Raw genomic sequence first — 12,575 nt, 5'->3', positions numbered from 1 at the left:
AGAGCAAAATAGCTACCAAATACAGCAGTTTGAACCACGATGTACAAAACCACGAGTGCACCGCGCTCTCGCGCCAGGAAAATGTGACCTGCCAGGATGTGACGTCCGCATGGTATCTGAATAACCCGGCTAGAGCTCCCCCCCCACTGCTGGGGAAACTTAACCCTATCCTGGTTAAACCAGGACAAAGGGTATAATTGAGACAAAGCTGAAGACTTAGAGAAAGCTTGGTCAGACCTGGAAGAATGGTAACAATAAATATGGAAGGGAAGTAATCAATTATGTTGATGCGTGGAAACAGACTCTACAACTCAGAGAGAGTTATTAAGCAGGTATGTTTATTCCAGCGCCAGGGTGCAAGGGGATTTCTCCACAAAGCTTGCACACCCACAGCACATTTTACCAGAAACTTATAGAGTGTGGATATACATATTCATTGGATTACATAACACAAATATACATTGTAGCAGCCAAAATAACAAGTCAGAGTGTTCTTCTTTCTTTCTGCAGGGCAGGGGCCGTTTATTTTTCCAATAGTACATACTTATGCTCTCGTTAAAGCTCTTACTTCATAATTAGCAAATCAGCAATTAGACAGCTATCAACCTTTTCTCCTATCAGGATCAGACCACTCTCACACGCGCTGTGCAGACCAATCACCTTCTTGTTCACTCACTGTTCACGTGGCGGTAACTTCTCACAGTTCAGTACTTTTCCACAGTTCAGTGTTGCAGCTGTCCGTTGTTTTTCCCTGCCACCTTGGCACAGCTCAGCAGTCTCTTATCTTTCTCCCAAGGCCTGTTTCTCATCAAAGCCTAGCTATTTCTCAGAGGCTGTGCAGAGCTGACAGGCCAATGTCAACTTGCCTCTCTCCCACAATACATATGCATGAGTGAGGCTGGGTTAGTTCTAGAGGCTGGTGTCAGCAGTTTATGTTCTCTTTGCACCTGCGCATTGCCTCCTGGGGGGCGCCTTCGGGGGTCTTTGGGAGGAAGGCTCACAGTCTTCTTCACCTCATACTTTTCCCCGGAGCATGCGCAGATTCTCTTAGCCAATTTCTTGAACAACAAAAGTGGTTCCAGCCGGTTTACCGCCTCTGTGTTATCTAAAAGTACTATCTTATTAGTTTCTACTGTCCATATATAGTCTACAAAGTCTCAACTTGTTAGAACCCATCTGCTTTCCAAGGACATGTCTCTTATTTTTGCCGAACACAGTAGTTCTTGGTAAGTTTCTACAGAAAACTGCTTTGTTTAGATGAACACAGTAGCCCTTGGTAAGCTTCCACAGAACAGTCAGGGCAAGCAGGATTATTAAGCAATATTCAGAAATCATTATAAGTTGCTGTAAGTAAATAAGTTGCAAAGCAGGTGATCATTTCCTTGTATCAGTGTGGAGCTGCTACACTTAACTGTAATAATCAATTAATATTGTTTAAATGAGGAATTAAGAAGAAAAAAAGATTAACCACAAGATTTACTTGGAGTGATGCTTTCTTTGTCCCTACAGCTCTGTTCCCCCACCTGGGATCTTATCTGTCCTAGTACTCATATTTTATTACTTATAGAGGAGCATGAGATATATAGGGCATTTCACAAATCAATAGACACTCTTGGTATCCCACACAGGGTTGTTCTGGAGATAGCAGTTTTTCTTTGCCCCTGAATCTGTTCACACCTCTGATTCTCAAGTGAACATGCAATTCTTTCCCCCAGGGTTCAGTGTGTTTGGTTTCTTTTATATTTTTTCTTTTATCTTCAGTCTCAGGGAGTTCTGTTTTTTGCACCCATGCAGTGGGAAAACATCATACTTCATGCAAGCCAAATATGTGAACAAGTTGAAAGGCAGAGACAGATGGAGCCATCTCTGTGATATCTAAAGAAAAAACTTTTGACATAATACTAAAGCATTTGCATTAGTGTGTAAGCTTGAGCTGAAAGAACAAAACTGATGCAACAGAGTTACTCAATTGTGGATTTAGAGCCTTGTTTCTTTGCTCTTGACCTGCCATTACTACATGCAAAATGTCATGTGCGACTTTTAGAAACTAATGAATCTAGGCTCCTAACTACTTGACATCAAAGAATATATTTATAAGCTGTGTGTTGTTTACACTTGCCTAGACTGAATTCTTTTTTATCATAGTCTCTTTCACTCTTATCACTCTTATCATATATAAGAAAGAACTGCTGTGGATCTTCATCTTTCCCCAAACAACACTGGGGACTACCACAAACAGTTTTACTGCTAGAAACCTGTATTTTTGATTTTTAGTGGAAAATACATAGAGCTTCATATGTTTCAGAGTTAGCACGTGAAACCCTACCAAAAAATTACAATGACAATCCAGAAATGTAATGCAGCTTCATCATAACCATGCATGTTCTGAGCATTGCCCACAACAAACCTTAGACTGTTGCCACTCAGTCTAAAGTTTTTGTAGCTCAGTGCCTTCACTTTAGGTTATGAGGTAGTGTGTGAGAAATGTGAAACTGAGGAAGCTGTTGTTTTCTCCCTTGTGATGAAATCTGAGTTGCTGCTACTGGTAGGAATGATTCATGCTAGATTTCTTATGCTTAGTTTTGTTTGGAGAAGGTTTCCCTTGCTATTTAACTTATCATCATCTTCACTCTTCCCATAGCTGATTACTTTTATAGGTCAAAATGTTGAAACAAGGGTCTGTAAAACATGTGTATGTATGAATTAAAATAACTTTTGAAAATATCTGTCCTTACTCTGGGGAGATCACATTGTTAGATAAATCCTTTTGCTATCTTTCATTCCAGCCTCTTCCTGGAATATACTTGGTCTCAGGTAGTACAGATCTTATGAGAAGACAACCCTTTTGTTAAAGCAACAGTTCTGAGCATACCATTGTTGGTTTTTTTGTGTTTTACAGTGCCATAACATCCATTGGTAAAATGTAGGTCTTCCATTTTTATGTGGGGATTGACATCTAGTATCTCATTGATATCTCCCCCTCACACTCATTATAGTTTAATATGCCTCTGGTGGCTACAACATCACTTAAGCAGGAAAATGCCATGAAAATATTGAAAGTGGTCCTAGAAGTAGCAAGGGGCTGGGATGCATGTTCCACCTTGGGTATCTCTATGCCATTGGCATTGTCTAGAAGTGGTTGTACCTAATATTTATAAATTCAGGAAAACTCAAAGAGTTAATGAAAATATTTGCTGAACCTAAGATGAGGTAGGTGCCCAGCAAGGTAGTAGATAGTGCTGGAGCTTGGACTACTCTGTTGAATTAGAAGCAGCAACACATGCTATCTGTTTGCATGGTACCATTGAAGGACTGAGCCAAAAATAGTAGGATCTGGCAAGCTCACCGGTGCTGGCTATTTCTTTGCAATACTACTAGCATGGATGTGCTGGAATCTACTTTTTTTTTTTTTTTTTTTTTTTTCCAATTTTAGAATGTCTGCTGTGTTTCTTTCCTGTTTAGCCAGTAACGCTGTCAGGTTTGAAGTGTTTGCAAAGCAGGGGGATGCAGGAATGTGTTTTAGACACGGGACCAGCTGCCTTTGAAGTGGGGCGCCCTGCCATTCCCACGCCCGGGGCAGAGGGCTAGAAAGTTGCCGCAGCCGCCTTCCGCGGTGGGCTCTGCGCCATCTTCACCCGTGGCTCTCCCCGCCATTCCACAGGGCGCAGCGCTGCTTCCGCGGCACCCGGGGCGGGCGCGGGGCGCGGCGGCGGGCGCGCGCGGCGTTGCCGTGGAGACGGCGCCGCAGAGGGCGGTCGCGGGAGGAGGCGGTCCGGGCGCCGCCGGCGCCCCGGAGAACCCCGAACCTTCTCCTCCGCCGCCATTCCCTATTATAGAAGCGCTTCCGGCGGCATGGACCACTCTGACATCATCCCCCCGCACCCCGGTGACATCAGTGCCGGAAGCGGTGCATGACGTATGTGCGTAGGGGAGCGTGGTGACGTGCTATTTAAAGTTCCTCGGGGGGAGGATGGGGGTAGAGTGAGTAGGTGCCATTGCAAGCAGTAGCGAGTTGATTGCTTTGTGGCGACGTGCGCGGTGGACTGTAGGGCCCTTCCCTTCCGAGGAGTGGGACGGAGGCGTGGCGGCTGCTAACCTCGAGGGGACAGGCGGGCGGAGGTGTGGGGCGGAGGATGCGAGCGGGTAGAGGCAGCGGCTTGAGGGCGCTGGAGCAGCCGGGCACCGCCTGATACGGAGCTCGCTCGCTCGCTCCGTCCCTCTCCCTCCGTCCCACCGGCGGGGCTGAGCCCGCGGTCCCGCCGCAGAGGAACGCGGGCTCGGCGGCCTCTCCCGCTGGCAGTGACCGACCCGCTGCGCCCCAGGACGATGCCCGCCCGGTCGCCGCAGAAGAAGGCGTGACGGCGAGGAGCGGATCCGCTGTCGCGGGAAGGAGGAGCGGCGTTCTGCATCTCTGCAGCCGGGGGTGGGCGGATCGGGGGAGCGCGGCGCCCGCTAGCCGCCGCACGCCGGGAGCCCGATGCCAGCGCTGGTGCCGCGGCTCGCTCTGCCTCCTCGGGAGAATGCATTTGTGCTCACCACGCTGCTGGCGGGGGTGCTAGGGGGAGCGGCGGCGTGGAGCCCTGCGCGCACCGCCTGCCCTATCCCGCTCCGCCTCTGAGTCGCACGGAGCCTTCGGCGGCCGCTCACTTCCCGGCGAGAACCGCCGCAGTCGCCGCCAGTCCCTGGCGAGCGTCTCCACGTCTGCCCTTGGAGCCGCCGCTGCCACCCGTCCGAGGGCCGGAGCCGCTGCCTGCAGGCGCCTGGCGAGGCTGGCGGCCATGGGAGCTCGGCCCGCGGGGGGCGCTCCCTAGCGCGCGGGCGACTCCGCTCGGCCCGGTAGCTGCGACCCGGCGGCGCGGCGAGCCCAGCCCAGTGAACTGCCGCCGCCACGGGGCTGCGGAGCTGCCGTTGAGACGAGGAGCACCTCGGGGACGCGGTGCCCGGCGCCGCCGGCCGCCATGGGGTAAGGATGTCGCGGGTGCCGCCGGGGCGGGGCTGGGGGGTGGAAGCGGCTGCCCGCGAGAGCTGTTGCTGTTCAAGCGGGCGCTGGCTGAATGCGTACGGAGGCGAGTGGCTTTACTGGCTGGGTGCATAAGGACCAGGAATCCTGCTGTGCATCAACCTGATGAAAGAAAAGCGGGGTGCACCGTGATCTGCAGAGGTTTGCCTCCGCCGTAGCCACATCGGATCGCTGGAGGAACCGCCTAGGCTTCCAGATCCCCACCGTGAGGACCTTCCCCTGGTCTTTTAGGGGTGGTCAGTCCTGAAAACGACTGCTTTAAGTGCAGTGTGACAAAGCGAAACTCAAGAGCAGCGAAGGCTCGTTTTAACTCTTCTGAAGTTCAGAGGATATAAAACAAGGTGTGAATTTCCCAATATAGTGAAGAAGGCTCTGAGAGAAATCTGCTTTATAGGAGGTCCCCTAAGTGAATTGGGATATCCCCTTGAGACTTTAAAGAAATTAGAAGGAATAAAATCTTTAAAATGAACCTGATCACACCTAATGTAGTAGCTATAAAAGTGATATTGATATCTATGAAAACTTTCCACAGTTGTATTCTTAGTAATTTGTATAGTGAGATGAAAAAATAAACCTTGTGTTTGCCTGATAACCTCTGAATAGAATGGAAACTCATCCATGTTCAAAAGCAACAGAAACCCAGTATGATTTGGCTAACTGCAAGGTAGAGACAGACTTTTAATGCATTAACAAGATGCTGGTTTTCTAAGACTTTATGACATAGTTTAGAGTATAAAAGTTATAACTCATGTCCTTTGTATTTTGGTCATTCAGGAATTCAAATGTGAAATTGATATAGTAATGTGGAAGTTAAAAGTGTCTCTTTCCTCAAGCTGTTAAGGACACTTGGAATTTTCCAATTTAGTAATTTCCTTGTATGTAGGGTGATAACAGCTGTGTCTTTGACTCTGTCCTAGTCACTGGGGCTCACTGTACAAGATGCAGGAAGGAATGACTTCTTAGACTAGTTTTTATTTTCCTATTGTCTTCCCTTCCATTTGAAAAAAAAAAAAAAAAAAAAATCCCAAACAGAATAAACCCAAGCTTGCAGTTGTCTACATATTCAAGAAAGTGACAATGTGTTTCAAAAACCTGCCAAAAGGCTAAATGATGTTATAGTGGTTTTGGGATATATTCTTAAGACTTCTAAGCAGACACAGAATTATGTAGCTTTTTAAGTTCAAATAATTGAAAACATTTCATTTATTTAAAATCAGTATTGTGTTTGTAGATGTCATTGTATTACAAATACAGGGAACTGTTGAAGAGTAAACTTTGTATTTTCTCCAGAATTAAATTGAGCACTTCTGAAAACAAAAACCTGACTTACCAAAAAAAAAAATCCTTAATTTCTCCATTTCATAAACTCCAGTACTGCTAGTGTTTTAGCATGGTAACTTCTTAATGAACAGTGCAAATCCATATCTGTAGAGGGAGTAGAAATAATCCTAAATACTGAAGGACTATAAAAATTATTTGGAGAAATGGTGTAAAGTTGGTCTCGTGACTCTTAAGTAGTATCTTGGCATGTTAAGGTCAAGAAAACAAAACTTGAAAATATTTTGAAGACTCTTTGGACAGTACACACTGGGGTGTTGTAATATAGTATTCCTTTGCAGACTGTCTTTTAACAAGGTGGTCAAAACCAACAATGTAGGTATGTGTTACTGATAAGCTCTCTGCTCTCTAAGAGTGAGTGAGTGCATCCAAGCCAGGGCCAGCACCAGCTCTGTGGATCTGCAGTTAAGTATCAGACATTTGCTAATGTTCAGAGCAGAGGTCTTGTTTCAGTAGCTATTTTGTATTAGCATCTAAATGCAATTGCCCATGGATTTCAGACTATTTCTAGACCAAGATGTACTGGACTGTTAACGTTGTAGTTATAAAAATAGTCTTCTGATGCTCTACTAAGGTCTTAAAATTGAGTGCTCTAGAAGCAAGTTGCAAAATGATTGATAATCCATGTACATGGCCACATGAGGGTCAGTGTACTATATTCAGTATTTAATGGGTACTGCACTCCTACATAAGCTTGTACAGCAAGCTTGTAGTACCTGGCTGGTAGAGAGTTTACCTATTCCAATGGTCAGAACACAGAAAACTTGAGATGGGGGAGAGGAATTGGCTTGCCAAACCAGCAGTGGTTTATTCTTGTTTGTTATAGTCTGCTCGGCTCATTGAGTACCATCAGGCGAGCCAGGTAATTATGCACTGTGTATGCAGTGAATACCAAGCTGTGGGTGACTGGTCTCTGAAGCAGTACTGCTATTAAATTTGTTTTCAGAAACTTGAGAATGGTCTATAGGGTCCAGTGGTTTAGGAGCCACTCTTCCTAGTGCTGTATCCCATATGTCTGTGTGTGTCCCTCATATCACAGGAGAAGATAAACAAATCAAGCCCTGGGGATTGTACAGGCCAGGCACTTAAGCATAGGATGTTCATTCTTGATTCTCTACCTGCCAGTCTTTCTGTCTCCCTCTCTCCTAGTTCCTCATCCCTGTTGCATAAAGACGAATTCCTATCAATAGTCACTGTTGAGTGATATACCCATTTTTTTTTGTGCGGGCCTTTCTGTTGAGTTGACCACACTGACTATAGCATTATTCAATGGAAAAACATTGATTTTTGTGTAAATAAGATGACCTCAGTATGTTCTGTCCCAGTTCATAATGTGTCTCTTTTGTATTGCCAGTATTGAGAAACACAAAATTTGTCAGTATTGCGCAATCAGTTGTCTTTGAGCAGAGGTTTGACTATATTAAAAATCTTTAAGAAATAGATCTTAAGTAAACATACTCAGGATGTGTATTAGTAGCTCAGGTTATTGTATACATTGACCAGGTAAATTCTGTGTTGAAAGCTGCAAACCATCACCTTATTTTACTGGTCGTTGGTACTGCTTTTACTTTTTAGCAGGAGAGGTTAGTGTTTGTGGACTATGCTGCAGTCATTGCTCAGGCTGGAATGAATATATTTCATGCTAGAAGCAGTATGGGAACTCCACAGCCATGAATTCTGGTAACGTTGAGAATTTGGTGTCCTGTTAAACTTAATCTCTTGGATTAATTCCTGGTTTATTAATGAGTAGTCTCTCTGTAACTACTTTCCTTTATGGACTTCTGTGCTGTAGACAAGTATCCAAATTCATCTTACTAGCTTTTCCCTTCACTCTTTACCTTGTAATTCCTCATCATTCAGCAAAGCTTCTGTAAGACGTGCTTGTCTCTGTCATGTCACATTAATCACGGTGTCTTTTTATAAAGACTTTAGCTCTCTTCACTTGGACTATATTTAGTATGTTATCTTCATAAAGATGTTTATGATATGTGTCAATTTGATATGGCAGATTTAGAATACTAGGGTTCTTAAGTTGGCTAGAGTATATTGTGGAAGATGACTATTTTAGGATGTATTTATTAGCATTGTAGTTACCTAAAATAATTATTTTATTTTAATTTTTGGCAGTGTATTGGGTTTGTGTGTGGCAGGGTTTTGGTAGCAAGGGAGGGGCTACAGGGTAGTTCCTGTCAGAAGCTTCTTGAAACTCCCCCGGCTCCAAGTCGGACCTGCCTCTGTCCAAGGCCAAGCCAATTAGCGATGGTGGCTGCGCCTCTGTGATAACATATTTAAGAAGGGGAACCTGGGAGGAGTGGGAGTTGCAAGGAGGACATCTATGTAAACACCAAGGTCAGTGGACGAAAGGAGGAGGAGGGGGAGGTGAGTCAGAGCAGAGACTCCCCTGCAGCCCATGGTGAGAGGGCAGGCTGTCCCCCTGCAGCCCATGGAGGTCCGTGGTGGAGCAGATGCCCACCTGCAGCCCGTGGAGGACCCCACACTGGAGCAGGTGGCTGTGCCCAGAGAAGGCCGGGACTCTGAGGGAAGCCCGCGCTGGAGCAGTCTGTTGCTGGGACGACTGCACCGCACGGCAGGGACCCACACTGGAGCAGTTCATGAAGAGCTGCAGCCCATGGGAAGGACTCATGTGGGAGAAGTTCATGGAGGACTGTCTCCCGTGAGAGGGACACCATGCTGGAGCAGGGGAAAAGTGTGAAGAATCCTCCCCCTGAGGAGGAAGGAGCGGCAGAAACAATGGGTGATGAACTGACCGCAACCCCCATCCCCTGCCCCCAGCACCGCTGTGGGGGAGGAGGTAAAGAAATCAGGAGCAAAGCTGAGCCCAGGAAGAAGGGATGAGTGGGGGGAAGGTGTTTTTAAGATGTGGTTGTATTTCTCACTGTCCTACTCTGATTGGCAAATTAGTGGTGGTGGTGTTCAAATTAAATTGATGTTCTTTCTTCCCCAATTGAGTCTGTCTTTTGCCCATGACCATAACTGGTGAGTCATCCCTCTCTGTCCTTGTCTCAATCCCTGAGCCTTTTGTTATATTTTCTCCTCCCCATTCCTGAGGGAGAAGGAGTGAGTGAACAGCTGCATGGTGCTCAGTTTCCCTCTGGGCTTAAACCAGGACAGGCAATTAAGGGAAAATGACTGTTGATCCACTTCTAGCTCTTAATCTTGTCGAAGGATGAGGAGATAGTCAAATGTGTTTCTTTAAAGCATTCAGGATGCAGAGTCCCATTTTGAAGAGAGCATACTGTAGTTGTAGGGGAATTGACAAATCATGCTAATTCTAAACTCTAGGATGTAATAAGTTTTCCAAAGCCAGTTTGAACCTTTAAAATCTAAAAATATGTGAAAATCTATTATGTTTGAACATATGGGATAGACAAATCTTGCTGTGGAAATTGGTTTGCTACCTGTTGCCTTGGTTTTTTAGGTGTTCCAAACCAAAGTCTTGTCTTTAAACTTTTCAGTTTCCTTTCCCTAGCTAGGTAACAAGACATTAGCACTATAAAGCTGTTAGGAGCCAGAAGTATTGTTAACTGTTGAATTTGACCTGACTCAGGTTCTTCAACCTGTCTTTTCCCCCTCCCACAAGGTTTAATGACAGCTCTCCCAAAACTTTGTCTTAGCAACAGTTCCATCAGCTGTGCTCCTCTGGCACAGAAATATTGCAGATAATAGAGCAGATGGTACAGCTTCTTGGCAATAGTTTAGTGTTACTGCAATTCTTGGTCATGTTATCTCAAGGGTAAAATGAGACACTTACTGTGGGAAAGCAGTGGCAACAAAGTGGTTTATGCTCTCTTCTTGTAGCAGTGTGTAGAGAGTAACAAAGCCAGATCAATGTTACTTACTATAGATAACACCCACAAAACTTGATTTTCTGAAAAAAGTTAATAAATGTATAAATACCTAGACAGATGTACTGTATGTAAATCAGTTTGAAATTGTTAATGAACTACTTTGTCATGCAGCAATGCATGGAGACCTCTACCATGCTTAAATTATCTTCTGTCACAGTAGTTTTATGACCATGAAATCTAAAACAGCTATTCTGGCCTCGCAACACACAAATGGGTGTCCTGAACGCCATGGGGGACAATTTCCATGCTGATCCAGTGAAGGTGTTCATAATACCTTAAGGCTGTGACTGATCTTTTTCAGTATTTCCATGCATTATAAAGATTGTATAGACCAGCTCTCTGGTTGAAATACTAGTTCTGCTGGAAAATAAACATTTCAGTTCTTCACACTGATCGTGCTGAGATTATTTTTATATTAATGTCTCAAGGCAAGCATCATATGAATGTTTTGTGTGTGTGTACTTGTGATTTCTCCCTCCCAAACAGTGCTTACCCTACCACAATACCCATTATCTTTGCAGATGTTGAGCCAATACTTGAGGGAGTATGCAGTCTCAGAGCCATAGAGATTGCAATACCTTGAAATGAAGAGACATGGATTTGATGGATGGACCACTCGGTGAATAAGGAATTGGCTGGATGGTCGCACTCAAAGAGTTGCAGTCAACAGCTCGATGTCCAAGTGGAGGGGGGTGATGAGTGGCGTTCCTCAGGGGTTGGTATTGGGACTGGTGCTGTTTAACATCTTTGTTGGTGACATGGACAGTGGGATTGAGTGCACCCTCAGCAAGTTTGCTGATGACACCAAGCTGTGTGGTACGGTTGACACGCAGGAGGGAAGGGATGCCATCCAGAGGGACCTGGACAGGCTGGAGAGGTGGGCCTGTACAAACCTCTAGAAGTTCATCAAGGCCAGTGCAAGGTCCTGCCCATGGGTCAGGGCAATCCCATGCACAAATACAGGCTGGGCGATGAGTGGATTGAGAGCAGCCCTGCAGAGAAGGACTTGGGAGTAGTAGTGGATAGAAAACTGACTATGAGCCAGCAATGTGTGCTCACAGCCCAGAAAGCCAACCATATCCTGGGCTGCATCAAGAGAAGTGTGGCCAACAGGTTGAGGGAGGTGATTCTCCCCCTCTGCTCAGGTGGGGTCTCACAAGACCAGGAGTACTGTGTTCAGCTCTGGGGCCCCCAACATAAGAAGGACATGGACCTGTTGGAGTGAGTCCAGAGGAGGACCACGAGTATGATCAGGGGTCTGGAGCACCTCCCTTATGAGGACAGGCTGAGAGAGTTGGGGTTGTTCAGCCTAGAGAAGAGAAGGCTCCAGGGAGACCTTATAGCAGCCTTCCAGTACTTAAAGGGGGCCTACAGGAAAGATGGGGAGGGACTCTTTATCAGGGAGTGTAGTGCTAGGATGAGGGGTAGCGGTTTTAAACTGAGAAGGTAGATTTAGATTGGTTATAAGGAAGAAATTCTTTACTGTGAGGGTGGTGAGACACTGGCACAGGTTGCCCAGAGAAGCTGTGGCTGCCCCCTCCCTGGCAGTGTTCAAGGCCAGGTTGGACGGGGCTTTGAGCAACCTGATCTAGTGGAAGGTGTCCCTGCCCATGGCAGGGGGGTTGGAACTAGATGATCTTTAAGGTCCCTTCCAACCCAAACTATTCTATGATGAAATACTGGAACGGGCCATCACTTCTAATCAGGGGAGGCAATGACACCTAACTGGCTTTAGAGCATTTATGCTTGCTAATTAGTAAAAATAATAAGTAGAATTCAGATATCACTTTTATGGGAATTTTGTTGGAAAACATTTATTCTTTATGATTGTCTCTTAAGACTGTAATTTGATTTAAAAGTCTTAGCTGATCACCCTTTAAATCTATGTCTACGCGTTAGTGTACTACAAAGAGAAGAGCATTATCTCATGATGTAACACTAATTTGCTAGTAGTTTCTCATTAGTATAGGTGCCTGGGACATGATTTTAGCTGAGCCTATGGTTTTCCAATGTATTCCAGATCAGTGACCATCTAAACAATGCTAACGCTTCATACAGATTAAAAACTTAGCTCTTACATTCTTTTAGATATCTTTAATTCTGAAGCTGTTTAGGCCTAAAGTAATTTCCAAGAAATGATGGCTCTTCTAGTCCAGTAGTTATAGTTTAAGAGGCATCTGGCAAGGGAGAGTGAGTGTGGTATAGAGATATCTGATTAGTTTGAGACCAGACCTGGAACTCACATGAGTATATGTATATATATATACACACACAGAAATTCAGTGTGCTTGTGTTTTAACAATGTGCCCTTTGTATCTGGAACAACCCTGCATGCTCTCAGGAGAAAA

The 12,575-nt window shown here is 45.4% G+C and overlaps 1 protein-coding gene across 2 annotated transcripts in view; it reads left to right on the top strand.

Annotated features, from left to right (window-relative positions):
• The first annotated feature begins 3,987 nt into the window (after positions 1 to 3,987).
• Positions 3,988 to 12,575, top strand: part of LOC141917729 (homer protein homolog 1-like) — a 149,617-nt gene continuing 141,029 nt past the window's right edge. For both annotated transcript variants that reach the window (XM_074811142.1, XM_074811143.1), the window contains exon 1: positions 3,988 to 4,963. In XM_074811142.1, the coding sequence (XP_074667243.1) occupies positions 4,959 to 4,963 (5 nt within the window). In that variant the 5' untranslated portion in view covers positions 3,988 to 4,958. The remainder of the gene's footprint in view (positions 4,964 to 12,575) is intronic.

This window comes from Strix aluco, chromosome W (assembly GCF_031877795.1).
Source record: "Strix aluco isolate bStrAlu1 chromosome W, bStrAlu1.hap1, whole genome shotgun sequence".
Taxonomy (NCBI): Eukaryota; Metazoa; Chordata; class Aves; order Strigiformes; family Strigidae; genus Strix; species Strix aluco.
This window is presented reverse-complemented; position numbering and strand designations above follow the sequence as displayed.